Here is a 20634-nt window from a genome sequence, read left to right on the forward strand (position 1 = left end):
GAAGATGGGGACAACGTTTGCCCTCCGCCAGTCTGCTGGGATCTCTCCTGTTTTCCAGGAGTTTTCAAAGATTATTGCCAATGGCTCCGATATTACATTAGCCAGTTCTTTTAATACCCTTGGATGTAGCTCATCTGGTCCCGGAGACTTAAATTCATTTAGGTTAAACAGGTATTCCTGTACATAGCTGATCTGCATCACTAAATGAAAAGAGACACATTTTAAAAGGTGGCAAACTGCACTTCAATAGCTGTTTAGACAAAGTCCACTTTTTAAAAAAACAAATATGACCATTCTGATACTTCTCAGAATTTAGTGAGTGTTGTGGTTGCTTGTAATCACAATAAAAAGTTTAAGAAATAAATAATAAAGAGAGGTTTAAAGATGCCTTTGAGGCTCAACAGGAGGCTTTGGAGCAGCCTGCTGCTATCCCTTTCCTCCACAGACCACCCCACTATATACCTTGGCCCTGATCTGGCCTTTCCATGGCGTAAAAAGAAGACGCAAAAACCAGCTCCTTTTTTCACCATGGAAAGTGCACCCTAGCCAAGGAGGTGCCTTTTTGTTGCTTCTTTGGCACAGTGCACGTAAACGCTGCACCAAAGGCACAGTGTGATGCCACCTGCCATCTGGTCAAATGGATGGCATGGGGTGGAGTTGGGGTGTCTGGTGTACGTATGCCACACCGCCACACCACCCCCAAGCCAGCGTATATAACACTGGTCTAATGAGCTCCTATGATACTGAAATTTAAAATATAAATGTCCCCCCAATAAAATTTAAATGGCTTATTCCAGTAAAGAACTGCACATTTCCCTCTCCCATGCCCAACAGCCATTAAGAAATTATCAGAAAACATGTTGGCAATTGTAGACCACTTCTTTAGTCTACTATACTGGAATGCAGACAGGACTGAGAGCATGATAATGATCCTTCCTTCCTGCCTTCTATCCAAGCTGTGTACTAACCCCCTATTTAGAGCACTCATACCAGAAGGTTTCCTCTCCTTAATATATAGTACATATATATCATGCTATATATAGATCTCTATTTATCCCTCTGTTTTGTAATTCCACATCATTTCTCACTTATGTAAGCCCTAGTCATGCATTCCTCCAGAAAAGGTTAAAAGCAAGATGTTAAGAGGAGAGTACATTAACTCACTTCCTCCAGCTTCACTCTCTCTCTCTCTCTAGCAAGTTCTACTCTGAAGCAAAACAGCATTTTCTATGTGATTTTTCCACTTGTGAATGGAAAGAGTGGAGAAGCCACATTTCTTCCTCATGTGTTGCGTATAACTCTTTGGGCTGAAAATCTGAATAGGGCTTTTCTCTACATTACAGTGTTTAGATAATTGATCCAGCTTCCACTTTGGCTCCTCCACTACATCAGTGAATTCCAAAGACTATTGTTTATCGATGCTCCAAAACCTACCTCGCTTCCCATCTCCCCACCCTCCAAAGGTCTGCCCACCAACCCTTTAGCACAGAAAAAGGCTTCATAATTGCTAGCACTGGTAGATAAGCTAGTGGTACTTACATGGCAGAATGTAGGGAGGCATGAGGAGGAGACACACGGGGAAGCCATGCAGGAGGAAAAACAGAAAGAAAGAAAGAAAAAGGGGAAAAAAAGAAAGAACAGATGAGTTAATAAATCAGTTCTTTTGTTTGTTTGTTTAATTTAAATGAGGCGGCTGCATTTCAGTGTTGATTCTGCAAAGGGAAAGGGAATGCAGATTGACAGGGAGACCAACCACATACATTTCCTGCAATCAGTGATGAAATCGGATGGAGGTCTGTAGAACAAGGCTATGTTAAGGTCCATTCCTACAATCAGGTTTCTTCTATGAAGATGGAAGGTATAAGGTTGGAGAGCAGACTGTGATTGCAAGAACTCTTCCTCACCTGCATTCCATTAACTTTCTTTTTTTAAAAAAAAATAATGAATCTGTTTAAACACCTGGCCTTGGCGCATGCTTCTTTCCAAAAACCATTCATCTCCATTTGCCACATGATGCAACTTGGGGCCACTTCCTGCCAGTTCCACATCTCCTTCTACCAACATTAATCCTTTCTTCGCTATGCCACCAATTACTCTGGATCCTTTTTATGTGTTCTGTAATGATCCCAAATGGAATTTGGTTTTGCCTCCAGAATAGCTATGAAGCTGGGCCTCTGGTCATTTGAGCTGCCTAGCTGGTGCAAGGATGGCAATAACAGCATTTGCAACATGCTTTTAGTAGCAAAGAGCTACAAAAAGATTACTTCCATGCAGAAGAGAAGCAGCTCTTTTTCTGATTGGCATGATGCCACATTTGAGCATTGATCAAGACTGTCAACCTCAAGCCAGTATAGCTTGGGAAAGCCACCTGTTTGGATAACTAGCTGGCTCTGGGATTTGGGGAGCTGTGATGCAGAGAAATAGCTCTCTTAAGTTTTGACCTTGAGCTTGGAATGAGATCAAATGTTCTATTAAGGTAAAGAGGAACAAAAAGAAGAGACTGGACATTTCTGACTGTTCCAGCCCTTCTAATTCTATGTAGGCACATCTACTCTGCAAATCTACTCTGCAAATACATTGTTTTAGAACTGTTTTCATGACAGCTCCTGCCAAGAACACTTGGAGTTGTAGCTTTATGGAAAGAGGACAACTTTGTCCTTTACTGATTTCTAGCATTGTTCTCTTAATCAGATTTACTATTTCAGTATTACTTATTGCCATGTGTATAATACAGGTTTTCTATGTGAAATGGTCTCTGGGTATATACCAGCACTGAGTGAAAATGGCCTCCTGAAAGTCATTACTCTACTCAAGTGTGCCAAACTTTCACCCACGGGGCGGAGAATTATACAGTGTATTACTGAGAGGAAGGTCCAATTCTCTAATAGTTGTCTATCCTTTATGCTACCTTTGGGCAGCAAAACTGGGCAGCCCATTTTTTCAAATGTTTTCCAAGAATTGACCTTATTCCAACTGTTCAGAAAGAACTGAAGAGAAAAAAGATAGAATCTCCAACCCACTGAATAAATGGGGTTTACCTATGTGTTAACTCACCATTCAAGAGTAGGACTCAGTCAGCCTACTCTAGTTGAGACTAACACAATTGAGGTCAATGTCTGGAACAATGAGGAGATTTGGAACTGGATACTACAGCTCTGAACCAGTGGGTTGGCATATCAGACATGACACAATGGAGACGAGGAGAATAATCAGAACCTGAACTCTCTTTGGTTGCTCAGCAGGAAGTGGTACCATCCTCCATGCAAACTGGACAGGGAAACAGGCAATGTATAACAACAAGTGGAGGTGGAGACGGGGAGGTTGCAGTTAAGGGAGGCAGAGAAGATGTGACATACAGCAAGAACAATACTGACCTTGGAACAAGGTTGAGCTTGTGGGCTCACTTATTTCTAAACCAGGTGAGGAAACAATGGAAGAGAAAAAAAATGAAGATAAAATAAAACTAAATATACTGTTTCATAATTGCTACTCCATGAACACAATATGTGGCGTGGCTGGGTGGCGCTGAAGTGAGCAGGCAAGTTGGAAAACAGCAGACACTCTCCAAACATGAGCAAAAGGAAGCGTGAATGGAAGATGAGAAGGATGATTCCATCATAACACCAGCCTTGCAAAAGAGCCCTTCTTATCGGAGGGTTGCATCTTGAAGTGAAATGCCCTATAACCCAACTCCTTGCCTTGTACATCAAAGCTTTCATTTCTGATATTATTATCACATATTGTTGGCAATTAAGGTGGTCACCCCAGAAGGTGGTCTAATTCCATGGGGTAAGGAATCTCCAAGGAAAGTATAACTAAGGGACAAACTAGATTTTTTAAAAATACCAGAAAAAGATAGGCAGGAAAGGAAATGCTCAGTTCTTTCCCATTCTTCTGCTTTCCTCCTCCACAGGCTTCTCCCAGCCATTTCCTTGCCCTGTATTTATGGCAGCAGAGAAAATATGCTAGAAAACAGGGAGTGTTCCACAGATATAAAATATTATTGTTGGATGTATCATCATATTCAATATAATATCTGCCTGCTTACCTACCTGTCTGTCTGTCTGTTTCTGGGACTGTCAGCAATTACTCTGCTGCTAATTGCAAAATTCAGAAGCTAGAATTTCACCACCCAATTTTCTTTATTTCATGGTTCATATCTCACAACATCTTTGTTTTTTTTAAATATAATTATATAAAAATATTTTATATAATTATTCGCCTGTTCCAATTAACACTCTGATCCAATTAACAACATAAACATACAAAATTATGAAGTCACAGGGGAGACCTATCAATGGCAAAATAAGTCATTCAAAGAGAGGTGATCTTCTCATCCCATTCCACTTCTGGAAAATCTATTCCAGATTTATTCCACTGCAATGTCATGCCTTTCCCTTAGAAACAGATGAACTCCTAGGGTCAAACCTCCCATATTCAAGAAACAAACCAACTCCTCTCCTTCAGGAGATGAGATAGTGGCAGAGCTATTGGAGGAGTAATCACTCATATCTAACCACAAAAGCCTTCATAACCTGGAAAACCACTTTGCTTCAGCCTTTCCATTCAAGAAAGCTACATTGCCCACCTGCTTCTGAAGACTCTAGCTTACTAATTCCAGCAGAACCATAGCCTCCCCCTGGCACCATTTGACACAATGAAATGCTTAAGCAGAACAGGCCCAAATAAGCTGAAGAGACATCCATTGCTGGAGGCAAGTTAAAGTGAAGCTCTTTTAAAGGTTTTGCTGAAGCCCGATTCAGGACAGAAATGAGAGGTGCCAGTGAAAAAAACACAATGTGTACAAATGCATTTGTTACAAAATTAGAAGAAACTGAAGTGTCAGTGTAATTACAGCTCTTATTGAAGCTATCTGGTGCTTAGGTTTGCCTTTGCACTAGAGTTTTGGGTTTGTTGTTTGACCTCCCTATTTGGTAATGCAATTTAAGGCTTTGCAGGAAAACATTAAGGCTGTTCGCTGACAGCCTTCTGAGAGTTTATTATAATTATGCCTGTGTCATTTTGTTTGTAACTGCTGATGAAGACCATTTTGGTTGGAAACATGTTCAGTGCACAGATTTTAATTTAGTATATTATGTTGTGTATGCTACACGATGACATTTTTGTTCCATTTGCCATTTTAGCATCTTTGTTTTTCCATTAAATGTACTTATTGTAACTGTGTTTTCTTTACCCTCTCATTTCTCTACTGTGGTGTTCAATCTAAGTACTGTCCTTTGCTTTTCATTCAGAAGCCACATTCTTGCCTCATTCCTTTCAGTCTCAAACCGGATTTCCCTACATTGCTCCTTGAGTTTCTACCTCTTTCTTCCAGAACTCTTGTCTTGTGTTGCTTTACTCTGCCTTACCTGGATTTAGCTCAGCCTTGTCTTGCCTCATCTGATTCTGCACTGTCTTACTAAAAACTGGACTTGATATTGCTTTTCCTTGCCAGATTCTAGTTTGAAATCTTGAAATCCCTTTCTCAGGCCTAAACCTTCATAGTATTTTGACCATTCTCTTGAAAATCACAGCATATTTGCATCAATGGAAGACAGACTCCCTGGTATGAGATGACCATTATTGAATCCAGAGAAAACGGAAGTACTCGTGATAGGTTCCCCGGGCCCGGGCATGGAAATTTGTCCACCTGTCCTGAATGGGGTCACGCTTCCCCTGAAGGACTTTGTTCGCAGTCTGGGGGTGCTCCTGGACTCGTCGCTCCACCTGACATCTCAGGTGGATGCGACAGTCAGGAGCACTTGTTATCAGCTTCGGCTGATACGCCAGCTGCGACCCTACCTGGGCCGGGGAGACCTTGAAACGGTGGTACATGCTCTGGTAACCTCTTGGTTGGATTTCTATAACACGCTCTACATGAGGCAACCCTTGTACCAAACCCAGAAACTTCAATTAGTGCATAACATGGCAGCCAGGCTGGTCACTGGCAGTTCCAGGTCCAGCCATATAACACCTGTTTTACAAGATCTCCATTGGCTGCCTATTCGCTTCCGGGACCAATACAACGTGTTGGTTATTACCTATAAAGCCCTAAATGGCTTGGGTCCAGGGTACTTGGAGGACCGCCTCTCCCCATATAATCTGCCCCGCACTCTCAGGTTGGCCGGGAAGCAATTGTTGAGAGTTCCAGTTATGAAATACTCTGCAACTGCTCAAAGGGCATTTTCCAGCTCGGCCCCGCAGCTTTGGAACTCCCTTCCCGGTGAGCTCCGCTCGATTACCTCCCTTGATTCTTTTAGGAAGAGGTTGAAAACCTTCCTCTTCCAACAGGCTTTCCCCCAGACAATGTAACATCCACTCTCTCCCCGATGTATTGTTGCACCTGCACTTTAGGCTAGCCACTGTTGTGTTTTAATTCTGTAATTTTTTAGCTTGTTTTTAACCTGTTTATTGTATTCTTGTGTTTTATGCCTGCAGACTGTTTGTAAATTTTGTACATTACTGTACTTGCTGTAACCCGCTTTGATCTACAAAGGAAAAGCGGGATACAAATAAACAGATGATGATGATGATGATGATGATGATGATGATGATGATGATTATGTTTCCTGCTTTTGTAGTACATTCTGAATACACAAGCTATTTCATATAAATTGTTGCAATAATCTTTAAAGCAGCCCAGAAATGAAGCTATGAGATTAACATCTTGCCTAATACTTGTAAAGTAAGATCATGACTGTGGCGCAATTGAAATTAGGCCCTGAATAACTCACAGTTCAGTCTTGGATTGCTGCTGCTCTGCAGAATGAATGCAGTTTGACACCACGTTAAATGTCATGGCTCCATCCTATGGGATCCTAGGATTTTGAGTTTGTTCTAGCACCAGAATTGTCTGAGAGAGAAGGTTAAATATTTCACAAAACTACACATCCCAACATTCCATAGCACTGAGCCATGCCATTTAAAGTGGTGTCAAACTGCATTCATTCTGCAGTGTAGATGCAGCCTTAGTTTACACACCTCTCACGCTCATGCTAGATGTCAGTATTTTCTTTTGCATTTTGGGTGTGGTATGCCATATTCAGTGCTTAGAAAATTTACTTTTTAGACTACAACCTCTAGAATTCTCCAGCCATCATGACCATTGACCATCCTACCTGGAGGATTCTTTGAGCTGTAGCTTTAAAAAAAAAAAACCTTTTCCATCTCTGATTATATTGTTTCTGAAATAATATATTATCCACAACTGATAACTACAGGTATTCCATCAATAAAGATTAGTAAAAGAATAGGGATTCTGTTCTATGAAGGCACATATCCAGGGCACCTTTGATGTTCTATGCAGGCAAATATCCAAGCCATTTCAGTGACCTTGTCAAGCTCTTTTATATTGATTTGAGCATGGCATACCTCATATTCGAAATATGGTGTCTGCTGTTTCCCCTAAAAACACTTTGGCCTAGAACTCTGTATCTCAACAGGAGACCTCTTATGAAATTAGTTTCTTTCTATATTCAGGCACTATATAGTAGGAAAGTGAAGTCCTGCAGAGTTTACAATGTACTCAGACAAAAGGTGTTGTGGGAGGGTGGTAAAGAGAGGAAGAAAATGATTTGCTAGATGGAGATTAATACAGGATAGTATAGTGGGACCCTGCTGTAGTTTAATTATCTGACTATCCCTCTGTGAGCATTGCCCTTGGCTGGGCTGCTTTAAGACTCAACAGTTCACAAGATGGCTCCTTTATTATACAATAGGGGGACTTTGGTTATGAACTCAGTGGTGGAGAGATTTTAGCAGGAATGTGCCCCTGATGAGGAAAATAAGAAGCACAGTGCTTTCTTTAAGCTGTTGATAAGTTCAGAAAGAAATTTATTGGCATGAGAAAAGGTTCTTGGCAAGACTAAGGAAGGGCAGTGACCACATGCCTCCACATTGTCCCAGAACTGTCCACAGGATTCTAGCTATAGCACATGCCTACGGCATCAGTGATGTGCACCAAGCCGCACAAAGACTTCCACGCCTGTTGCCACTTGTACAGTATATATTCAGAGAACAGGAAAGTGCGAGCACTGAAAGTCTCAGAGCCCAGTCTATTTTCCACTTTCCACATCACCTCATTATTTTGAGAAATGGCAATCCATCAGTGCAGGTGACAATTACTGATGTCAGCGAGTGGCATAAACCACAGCCTGGAGGCCTCTAGAGAGGCTTCATATGCTCTGACACACTGTGGGATCTAAGACAGACAAGTAAAGCCTGTTGCAGGAGGTACAAATGTTCTGGCCTTAAAGTGCAGCTGTTTCTCTTCACTTGGAAACCTAAATGCACAACTGATGTTTAGATAGGTCTGGAATTTATCTCCTTCACCATCACATTCAGCTCATCTAAAAGTCAAATATCGTAATTATAATGTCACTGTTTCACCTTAAAAGTCAGAGCAGGGATGGGAATTATGCAACTCTCCAGGACATCTGGTACCATAAAGTTTTGCAAGGCTGTATGATTTAACATTGTGATGCATGTAATGGGAAAGATGTCATCAGGAGTTAAACAATCAGCACTATACATCAGGTGAGGCCCCAATATGAACATGGACACTTGCTTCTACCCCACTGCTTGCATGGTAATATGGCTTCAGTATACTGAAGAGTTTGCTTCCCCCCCCCTTATTCCACCACTTATTATTTACCATCAACCAAGTATCTGCCTTGCATTCATTGTTTGTTCAGCATATGATGGTGCTATTGGAATACATTCCCAGTGCCTACCACACAGCTGCCTCTTACCAGTGATTCTCAAAGTCAAAACCTGGTCATTTCTGAGTAGTAGACACAAATAACCTGGTTTCAGAGTTGATACATGCATCTGAAGGGGATAGTTATGCTGTATGAGCTATGCTCGTATTATCTGTTATATTATGGTACTACATTGTTACTCAAACACCATTTGCCTTCAAAGTCCTTTTGCCTATCACAAGCCTTTTGGATGATGTGAGAAAAGAATTGATAAGCCATTAATACAGTCATTTGTGTACACAAATATGCATTGCATTTATGCACGTTGTATAAATATGCATTGTAGTTACCTGATGTGTGTACAACAGTGTACCAAATAATATACAGTACATCTTGCTGCACACTGGTGTGTATAATACAGAACACCCAAATGATTAAAGAATAGGGCCACTTTTTCCAGATCTTGGAAGTGTTACTTTGTTGGAGTACAACTCCCAGAAGGTATGCTGTTTGGATTTTCCTGAAAGCTGTACTCCTACAGGTTCTGACATTTTTGTCTTCCCAAGTTGTGATGTACACAGAGGTAGGCAACCAAAACCCAAAGCCAATTGAACAACATGGCTATATCTTCCCTCATGAAACCTTTAAAGAACCACACAAATTTTAACAGAACTTGTCAATTTCTCCTCTGACCTGCTATTTAAACTCAAGGATTTAACAAGAAACAACGTTCCAGGGACCAGTAAGCTGGCAAAGAAAGGGAAAAATATGCTCCTGAAGTTCAACAAGATGTCATACAAGAAATGCATGCAAGTGTTTCCCAGCATTTAGGAATTTTGAATGAAAAGCTACTGTGGAAGTAGAGATGGACAACTGAATAGTTTACTAAACAGTTTTTCATTCTGCCATTTTCCTACTAAAGCTTGCTTTACCCGATCAAGGAGGAAAAGGTATGGATAGGAGCAACTTTGAGCATGAAAATATCCAGAGGACAAAGCAGCCCTTCTCTCAGCCACTACCACATTCATGCTGTTATCCCACAGCAGCATAATCCAGTCAGTTGACTGTTATATGATCTGCCACATAACATCTAGCTTGGCTCTGAGTAGTTATCTAATGTGATCTGAAATGCTGATGTAATTCTTCATATAGCACCCCACTGGATATTTGAAAAGACGTCAAAGTAGACATCTAGAAAGAATCAAATCCCAGGGATTGCAACAAAGGAAGAAATGATCATCAACATCTAATACTATAGCAGGGGTTGGTGTTACCCGGTTTGAGCTGGGCAGTGGGGCAGACTGCTGCAGCCTCCAGAGGGCCATTTGGGAGTCACACTGGAGCCCCAAAGGAAGGCACTGCCCCCCCCAGTAGCAGCCACTTGAGAGTACAGTGCTATGGACTCTGGAGGGCTGTTTGGGCTCTGGCATGGCTGCAGCTGCAATAGAGTCCAAATAGGAGCAGCCTCCACTGCTGGAAGGGGCAGCGCTATATCCTCCAGAGGGTTGTTTTGGCTCTGGCATAGCTGTTGGGCAAGTGAGAAAAAGAAATGCCCTTTCTTGCTCTCCGAGCAACTGCCACAGTGCCAGCAGTTGAACATCACCCCTCTGGGGTGCCACATGGTGCAGTCCATACCCCCCCCCCCCACACACACACACCCTAGTGATGCCACTGACAGTACATGCCCATTTTCCATGGAGGAGGGGGAGGAAATCATGGAACCCTCTGTCCGTATTGAAAGGCACAATGCATACACACAATGCATACACACAGTATTCCAGGACATACAGGCCACCCCGTCTTCTTGGTAATAAAACTCAAGAGTCCTTGTTTTATTGCATAGCAAATCCATGTTCAGGACCCAGGTTCAATGTACGGACCTTTAGGCTTTCTCTTGTACTTGATTCATTTCTCTTCATCTTCATTTGATATTGTCTCTCCTTCATATTAATCAACCCTTGTTACACTGAAAAGGGTGGTGCCACTTATTTATGTAAAGCTTTCGGACAGCTGTCAGTACTATACTGGGTCAGTTGATGCTCCTTGTGATGAAACACATGTGAAGCTTGCATCTCAATAGTCATACTGAGTCATTCACATTGAATGAGGTGGCTCTTCCTATCAATCTATGATGCGGGCTTTGGATTGGCATGAAAGCCATAGAAAGTGGGGCACTGCAAGATTTGTTCCTCACCTCAATTCCCAGCTGGCACCAAAGGCAAGCAATGGTGCCGCCTGCTATAACGTGGAGAAGCGTGACAAATAAGCCAAGCAATTACAGCTGTCCCTAGCTGTGACTGGTGTCAGATGGATCCATCACTCTAATCAGAGCTCTGGCATGTGGAGAAAATAGCTTCCAGATAAGGCTACAGAGCTCTCCCCGCCTTCCTTTGCTAAAGTCAATTTTTTATTTTATGTTGCAGTAATAGAAAATGCGACTTGGAAGCAAACCTGCGATTGCTGAGCCGCTTGGGTTGTTTATTCTCAAAGGCCTCACCTAACAGACTGCACTCGAAGGTGGTGATGTCAGAGAATGGTCTTTGAGATTTTTGTTGCACTTGTTTGTATATGAAGAGAATATTTTCATTGCCTACTGTTGCCTCTGCTTGGTTTCCTGATGGGCAATACCCTAGGGAAGGAACGTCTGAGGACATATATCTAGCATGTGTCAGAAAACGTCTGATGGAAGTAGGATGAGCAAATCAGCATGTTAAAAAGAAGAAGAAAGAAAGAGGGACATTGGGCAGCTAGGGCATCTGTCCCAAAGATAGCCCCACCGACTTCAACAAAACTATAATTTGGTGGTGGTGGTGATGGTAAGACAGAATTTCCAAGTGTCCCATGTGCTTGTTCTGGTTCTTAACAGACTACGTAAAAGTAGAGATAACAGCGTTGCAGCATTTCATTTGCATTTAACTCTCAAATTTTAATTTGTAGACTAAAAAAGATGAGGAAAATAGAGGTGATATTAGAAGGGTAGAACAAAGAGAAAACATAAAATAAGCTTTTCTTCCAACCCTAATATTAGACCTAGTGAAGCAGTTTTTTCGGGTGAAGCTGATGGGAAGTGGAAACAATCCGTTAGATAATTGGGTGCTGTCTAGAAGGGTCTTGACCCTTGAAACTTAACTTCAGGTACTTTGAAGAACACTGTTTCATCATTAGTGTTGAAGAAAAATTCACCCTTTGGACATAGAATGTTAAGGTAATACTATCCTGTTCTTTACTACAGGTATGAAAATATCTTGTACTGGCCCTTCCTTCCATCCTGGTTTCTGAAGCTTCCTTTGATTTGCCAGATATTCCCTGCAGCCTTTCAAGAACCTTTTGATAGTTCCTGCTAAGCATAGGCACAAATACTGACTTCGAGAATCCCTGTCCTAGAGGAAAAAATCCAAGGATCTAGAAAAGCTAAAAGCATTCCACTAAGATGAGTCAGATTCATTAGGATGGACATTTTACGTATCTCCAATTAAAATACCATACTCATAGCAATGCTATTTAGAAATGTCCACATGCTCGCCAAACAAGAAAGAGGCCCCTATCAGAAGAGAATATTGTCCATCATCAGAACCAGATGCTATACATTCAGGAAAGCTGAAGATACCACATTGTGTTTGGGAGTCCCCGGGTTTAACTCCAGCCAAAGTTTTCAGATGAGAACACAACAGAACAGCAGAGGTTCCAACCCAAACTGAGATGCACCAAGGTATGTACGAATACACTGCTAGTATATGCTTTCAGTCAACCAAACCAATTCAGTATATGTCCATGAAACATACTAGCTTTGGGGTAAAAGTGAATGTAAATGTCTTCTTCATTTGACTGACAATAAAATTATGGGAAAATAAACAGAAGATCTTATCTTTCTCTGTGATATATAAGTACGCATTGTCCATCTTTGAGACTAACTGGAAGAAAGAAGCTGGCAGCATGAGCTACTTTTGAGGAAGTAGACTGAAGTCTATGAAAGCTCATGCTGCCAACTTCTTTCTTCCAGTTAGTTTCCAAGGTGCTACAAGATCTTTCTATATACTGATTCTATATCTTTGAATTCTACCCATTGTCCAGGTAATGTGAATTTTTGTGGAGCAAAAACAGAAATCATGTTATAAGCTTCCATCTCCATCCTTTACCCTATACTTTTTTTGGCCCTGTTTATATAATAGGTAAATAAATCCTCTAAGTTCTGACTTCTGAGTACCAAGACTGAGAACAAGTTCCTCATTGAGGGCAAAGAACAGCAAAGAACAATTGCTGTTGGTGGAAAACTAGTCCTAAACCAGAAGAAATGGTACTCTCATTAAGGGAGAAAAGATATTTCAGTGCTAGGTGACAATAGCTCTGTAATTTTACAAGATGGTAAGAGCAAATGTAAAAGAATAATAAATGAATAAGTTTTCTGGAACAGCAATGTCAAAACATCCTGTAAAATCCTGTTTGTACTCCTATTACGGTAGACCGACTTAATGAATCACTGAGTGGAAAGGCAACATTTATTGAAATTCCATTTAATGAAAGCATATATTCCAACTGGGAATAATATCTGCTGTTATGTCCATGGGTTTTTGACCACCATCTAACATGGTCAATGGTTATGAATCATGGGAAGTGAAGTCTAAAATATGGAAAGCACCAGGTTTTCTACTCCTTGTGTCTACATGACATCTCTCTTACTCCAACATCTGGTTGTGTATTTGGACCAGGAAGAGAAACCATTCCTTTGTTGAAGTACCAGTGAACTGCACTCCAGAGCAAAATAAAAAGTGAATTCAAAGGCAGGGCTAAATTCTCAGACAGGGCAAGGCTTCCAAGGAACTTTCAGAGATGGCGGGACATATTTTTTAAAAAATAAAAACAAATAAAACATGTCTGATATTATTCAGGATGGCTTTGTGTATCTATATAATGTTGGTCAAATCTCAAGTAGAAATAAAAACAAGGGTGGAGTTCTGTCAAACCAAGTAAAGTGGAATGGGGGGGGGGGGAGTTGAGTTTCTGGTCTGATTTTATCCTATTTAGAATCTGCTTCTTTCCCATTAAATTGGCAGCAAATGGTGAATTTGGCTGCCTTATTCCTTGTCTCACTGACATCTGAGAATAGCATCTATAAGAAGCTCAACGTGTTGAATGTTGCTGAAGTCTTCAAGTCACAACCCTTTGACATCTTTCTTTAGCAATGGGAATGAAGTACAAAACAGAGATGTCCTATCCAGGGCAACTAGATGGCAGAGTACTGAGATAACCTAATATCCCATTAGTGATTCTACATTTTTTCCAGGTTTTTATCATTAGAGCTTTCATATGTTTCCATCGCTTAAAGTTTTCTAAATAGATCTTTGGCCCTTCTCCCATGCCCCCATATACACCCTTCCCCAGATTCCCACAATGCTATTGCTAAGTTGGTGCATAATTCCATGTCTTACTTACCGTACAGAATAATGCTGGCATTAGTGTTTCCTAGTTGGTTGTAGGCCACACAAGTATAATTTCCATAGTCCTGTTCAGAGACGTTGAAGAAAGTCAAGCGGGAGAAGAAGGCCTTGTTTTCAACTTTCAACCCTTTCTGTCCTTCAATGAGCCTTGAATTACAGGAGATATTTTATAGATGAGAGAAAGGAAAAGAGTGGTCACAGGTTCAAAATGAAAGATGAAGCAGTTATCAAGGACTGGCTCGGTCTTCTATAAATTGCATTGCTGCCTATAATTTACTGCATTTGGTCAACCTAACTTAATATGAGCTCCCTCTTGGGGACAAATCGGATGTAATTTTCTGTGTCCACAGGATCACTTTATGAAAAGATTTTATTGAAAACATACTGGAAGTGGTTGTGCAGGTCATTTATCTACGGCTGGTCTCATGAGAGGCACTTCTGCTATTTGTGCTTGCTGGGTTCAAAATGCTTCCCTTCTCCATCTTGCAGCTTATGCCTAAACAAACAGCTCAAGGCAGAAGATATCTTGGCCGACTGTCTTTAAGAAATATCATTGATCTGTCCACTGCATTGCCAAATGCTTCAGAAACAGCAGTCTTGGTCACCTGGGGTCATGAAATTACCAAGAAACCATACAGTGAGCATTAAAGCCTCACCAGACAGGAACTTCAAATACAGAGGAATGGACAGAGGGAAGGAAGGAAAGAGAGACTGAAGGAATTTGAGAGATACTGATAGAAGAGGAAAAGCGAGGAGTAAGATGAACATTTGCAAATAATAGCCTCTCCTTTCTGTGGAAGCTCTCGCTGAGAACCCTGGGAAAGCAGGATTCTAAAACCTCAAGGAAAGCTTCCATGGATAAAAGAGGCTCTTCTTTACAGACAGTTACAAGCTGGAAAATTGATCCCTTTGTGCCTGCATTTTAAATCACAGCCAAGAATCAGCTCTTTCTATCCCCTTCTTCATCCATACTCAGTCACTGAGAAATGTACTCCTCTAATCTCATTCTGATATTCCAGTTCTCTGTGTAGCAGAATGATAGCAATGTTTTTATGGGATGTACAGATTCTGGCTAAGTGGCTGTGAACCAAAAAGCAGACTCCAAATGCCAGGCACATTTAAGCCACACACCTTTTGTCATCTTTGTACCACTGGAACTCTGCTGATGGAACTGCAGATGCTTCGCATTGGAGGATGCCCTTCTGTCCTACTGGCACACCAGTGTTCTTAGTATCTGAGATGTATGGTGGATCTGTAGAGAAAGGACCATTACAAGTTGCTCTCATTCCTGTCCTAGGCAGTTGCTTCAACATTGTTGTAAACCTAACTGAAGGTAGGCTTACTTGTCTGAAGGAATACACTGTGCACATATTCTGGAACCCTCTGTCTATGCCTGGATGAGCATGCCTGCTTGTATGAGCACTTGCCCTAAGCATGATTTCTGTTGCTATTTCCCTGAAAGTCTGGCATATTATTGTTCAATGCTATCCTTTTTCATTTTTTTAAAAAAAAGTTTTAACAAATGCAATACATTTGTACTGAGGAGAGCCATAGCCCTATGGTGAAATACTTTGAACCCAGAAAGTCACTGTCAAAACGATTACATCTCCAGTTAAAATGAGCTCAATTAGAAGAGCTAGAAAAGAAGGTTGCTGCAAGTCAAAGCCAACACTATTATCATACGTCTGACTGAAACGAAAGCAGTTTCATGAGTTAATGTTCACCACTGTCTTGAAGTTGTTAGTTCAACCAGTGGCTGATGTCAGTGGGATGGTGACTCTGCCCAGGGTTGTAGGCCAAATTTTAAAAGGACTACCATATTCAACATGCTGAGAGAACCAGCATGATGTAGTGCTTTGAATGTTGGAGTAGGACTCTGGGAGATTAGGGTTCGAATCCCTGTTTGGCCATGGAAACTCACTGGATGACATTGAACAAGTCACACACTCTCAGCCTCAGAGGAAGGTGGTGGCTAAATTTCTCTGAACAAATCTTGCCAAGAAAACCTTGTAATAGGTTAGGGCAGTGGTTCCCAAACTTTGCTCCTTTGGGTGTTTAGGACTTCATCTCCCAGGATCCTCTTCTAACTTGGACAACGTCTGGGAATTATGGAAGCTGAAGTCTCAAACATCTGGAAGAACAAGGCTTGAGAACTACTGGATTAGGGTCTTAGTGTCCCCATAAGTCAGAAATGACTTGAAGGTGCACACCACATGCACACGTTGCTGAAACTATTTTGCATGTAGGGTTCAGTATTTTGGACACCTCCTCTGACATTTGGACTAAAATCCAGAGTAAATCAACAGCCCTCCCTGACCTAACAACAGCTGCCACAGGTTAAAACTACCAAAAAGGAAAGTAGTGATCTTACTAGCAGTTCTATCCACCAATGCAAAGGAACAGAAACAAGGATTGATTACTCACAGTTCACAGTGACTTTTACCCTCCGCACTACAGGAGTTGAGACATCATTGGATGCACTACACTCATATTCCCCTGACTGTTCCCGCGTGATGCCGGTGATCTCCAGGTACTCATCTTCACTCAAGAATCCCACAGCTTCCAGAGGCCAAAAAAGAAAAAGAGAAAAAGAAACAATAAACCTAAACCTTGTGGCAGTACATTGAAGTTGTGGGTTATATATAAACCGTGCATCATGTTCAGCACCGGGCATGCATCTTTCACCCACCAGTGATGCTGATGGGATTTCCAGACACAGCTCTTCAAACAATCTCTTCCATTTGTCTGTCGGAGCATCTTGATGCGAAGGAAAGAAGCATTATTTATAAATGAGGTGGTAGGCAGCCAAGCTTGGCAGCCTGTCATTGATAATCTATGTTCGGAAGGCACCAAACCTGTTGGCTCCTTCAAAAGTGCTGTGCTTTTTGAATGGAGAATTTTCCTTTTCTTCCTGGAGAGCAAACCCTTGTTCTGTGGTTTTCAAACAGACTCAGAGTGCATACATAAAGATCATTTAACTTACCCAAACATCACATACAAACATTCATTCATCAATGGAAGAAGAATGCACCGAAAAGTGTGCCTACCAAAATGCGTATAGATTTTCACACCAGATGTGGAAACCTATTTTTACAACATGATATGAAATTCAAATGGGAAACAAACACATGGGGGATTTGGAGAAGCACAACAAAACCAAGAGTGAGATATTTTCATGTCCCTATTTAATTGCTATGGTTTCCACTCGCAGCTAAATAATCCTCAAAACTGCAATGCTGTGAAAGGCATCACTAAAAGAAATGTCAGCCTCCTCTCACAATAGCAGTTCTTCAGGATAATACATTGGTGCAAGATAATCTTATTTCAAACCTCGGTTACTTGTGTTTGTAATGTAGTCATGCTTTCAAAGTGTAAAACGCACAGACTATATCAATATTGAACTACCTTTTGGGTATAATGGGTATATTTTATGGCGCACTTGAAAACTTCTGGGGGCCTCTGTGGACCACTTTAAAAACTTTTTCTTGTTGTTCTGCAAATCAAAGTCCATAACCCATATTTTAATGTCCCTTCTGCCCTTCTGGCACAATGGCTATGTTTCTTTCTGTGAGCACAGTTCTGTGGAGCAGAATATAAATCACAGTCCCTCCCCTAGGTTTTGTAAGCCTGTCTGGCAATCTGGCCAGAACTTGGAAAAGTTACCTTGACAAACTACATATCCAAAAATCCCCATTCTGGCCATCGTAGCTGGGGAATACTTGGTCTTGTAACCCCCAAAGGTATTTTTTCCCCAAGCTGTGAACCTGGCCCAGCTCAAAATGGGGCTCAGCTTCTGACATCAAGTCAAATTTCTCCTGCATAAACCAAGCAGGCTTTTGCATCCAACTAAGAAAACCAACCAAGCTCATATTTAAATATAATTAGGATGAAATAGCTGAATTGGTAATAAAGGCCCCATACAGAGAGGCCAAAATAAAGCTGCTTCAGATCACTTTGGAGGTATGCTGTTTAAATGATGCATGCATACTAAGAGTCCGGAAGCTGCACCAAAGCCACAATCCAGTCCTAAGGACTGGAGCACAGCATTGGTGCAGTTTCCAGACTTTTAGGATGCATGCATCGTTTAAACAGCATACCTCCAAAGTGATCTGAAGCAGCTTTATTTTGACCTGTCTGTATGGAACCAAAAGCATACAAAATAGGTCTTTCTTGCCACCAGAACGATTAGTTACCTTGAATCCTATTTTTGGAGAAAGACAAGATATAAGTTCAATAAATATATAAATAAATTAGGTTTTTTAAGTCATGTACTTGACCATTGGATAGGAGAGATAATAGTCAGTGTCTGCTAATAACAATGGTTGGGTTTGTTTGAAGGAATAACCATACGAGGGCCAAGATATAGAATTTTTAAATCTGAATACAAAGAACATTTTAGGGAGAAAATATATGAATCCTCAATTTTTCAGCAGCTATCTATCCATTATTTCTATGGGTTATCCATGATATCACCCTTTGACTTCCATTAGATGCTAAATATTCAATCAAGGGAAAAAAATAAGATGTAAAGTATCTGGCCAGACATCATAAAAAAATCATCCATCCATCCATCCATCCATCCATCCATCCATCCATCCATCCACCTTTATTGGCATCTCAATAGACAATACACAACAAACAATACAAAACAAAATTAAACTACTTTAAAAAAATTTTCATCCTTAAAATCATCTAACACTAAACTCTAACAATTATTTAGTTTGTGCCAGATTTTTGTTGCCTCCATTAGAAAATTGGCCATCAATCGTGTAATCTGTACATTACAATCCTCCAATAGATGTACTAGAGTTATATCCGTTAAGCAGTAATTCATTTCCGTTAGTTTCTTTAACAATTTCGCTCTCGGTTTTTGATACAGCGGGCAAAGAAATATAATATGTTGGAGAGTATCTGGGGATAGTTCACATATACATATTCCATTTGCAAAAGGGATCCTCAAATATCTACCCCTGGTGACACAGGAAGGGTGAATATTCAACCTTGCGAAGAGGAAAGCTTTCCTTGAAGCCTGAAGGGACAATGATTGAAAGTACTTTGGCATCTCACCACAATAGGGGGGAATGCCAAATACAGAAGGGGAACACACTCTGGGAGGAGTGGAATAGATCATCTCGTAGTCCCAACTCAATAAACAATTCTTAATTGTCTTGAAACACTCCTCCTCAGTTAGAAGGAGTAGAGAATCCAGACTTAGGCCCTTTAATTTTAATTTATCTTCATAGATTTTTGACCAGTTAGTATAATAATTATCAGATAAAAGAAACCAAATTAGACTAGATCTATTTGGTCTATAATGGATTTTAAGCCAAGATTTGTACGCCATCAACCAAGCTGTGGTCTCAAGTGTATCCAGACCAAGCTCAGCATATAATGTTAGGTGATGAACACATGGTGGGATAGATAACATTTTCCTGCAGAATTGTGTTTGTAAACTTTCAACCTCCTTGTTAAAAGCTGTTACCCAAACAGATATACTATATAGTATTTCAATTTTAGTTTTATAAATTTTCATAGCTGCAAGGAAATCTTGGTTTCCCTTCTTATAATAAAAGGATTGTAGAGTCGCCAGAGATCTTTTTCCAGATTGAACAACCTTTTCTCTCTGCTTTACCCAAAGACCATTATAATGGAAAAGAACGCCCAAATATGTGTACATTTTTACCTGCTCTATAATTTGATTATTCACCTTCCATTTCCTTGGAGTGAATCCTTTTGAAAATACCAAAACCTTTGATATAGTAACATTTATCTGTAGGTGGAACTTAACACAATACTCACTAAATCTATTCAGGGCTCTCGATAATCCCACTTGAGTCAACGAAAGTAATACAGTGTCATCGGCATATTGCAACACAGAAAGTGGGCGATTTCCTAGCATAGGAGGATGGGTATCGACCGCTGACATGAAAGTTGGAAGATCTGCCACAAATAAGTTAAATAAATGTGGGGCTAAAACACAGCCTTGTCTTACACCTATTCCTGAATAGATTGGGTCAGTTAGATGTCCTCTTTCAGTAAATTTCACTTTACAGAAATTGTTAGTATGAATTTGGCTCAACAAAAACAAGAGTCTTGAAGCTATATTTAACCTATCCAATTTGCTCCAAAGTGTAGGTCGATGAATAAGATCAAAAGCCGCTTTTAGATCAATAAAAGCAGCATATAATTTCCCTTTGGGTCAGGAAATATATTTATTGATAAGGAATGAAATGACTGTGATATGATCTGTAGTAGACATATGGCCTCTAAAGCCCGCTTGTTCAGGCCCAAGAAGGGCTTGGGTGGTCATCCAGCTTTGCAATTTCATTGCCAGATAACTGTCGTAAAGTTTACCCACAATAGAGAGCAGACTTATCGGGCGATAATTAGCTGGATCATGTTTATCACCTTTTTTAAAGATAGGAATTATGATTGAGTCTTTCCAACTTGTTGGAATCTTGCCCGTATTATTTACCAGAGTGAATAAATTGGCCAAAGCT

At 40.7% G+C, this 20634-nt stretch overlaps 1 protein-coding gene across 6 annotated transcripts in view; it reads right to left on the reverse strand.

Annotated features, from left to right (window-relative positions):
* The window catches only part of NTM (neurotrimin), a 1011020-nt gene that overhangs the window by 17179 nt on the left and 973207 nt on the right, over positions 1 to 20634 (reverse strand). For 4 of the 6 annotated variants that reach the window (XM_042475314.1, XM_042475320.1, XM_042475319.1 and 1 more), the window contains 3 exons: positions 16559 to 16693; positions 15266 to 15386; positions 14130 to 14281 (listed from right to left, as the gene is read on the reverse strand). In XM_042475314.1, coding sequence (XP_042331248.1) covers positions 14130 to 14281; positions 15266 to 15386; positions 16559 to 16693 — 408 coding nt within the window. Of the gene's footprint in view, positions 1 to 2663; positions 2670 to 3374; positions 3411 to 14129; positions 14282 to 15265; positions 15387 to 16558; positions 16694 to 20634 lie in introns of all 6 variants that reach the window. The other 2 variants (XM_042475321.1, XM_042475318.1) reach the window with 2 other exon arrangements.

Source organism: Sceloporus undulatus, chromosome 6 (genome assembly GCF_019175285.1).
Source record: "Sceloporus undulatus isolate JIND9_A2432 ecotype Alabama chromosome 6, SceUnd_v1.1, whole genome shotgun sequence".
NCBI lineage: Eukaryota > Metazoa > Chordata > Lepidosauria > Squamata > Phrynosomatidae > Sceloporus > Sceloporus undulatus.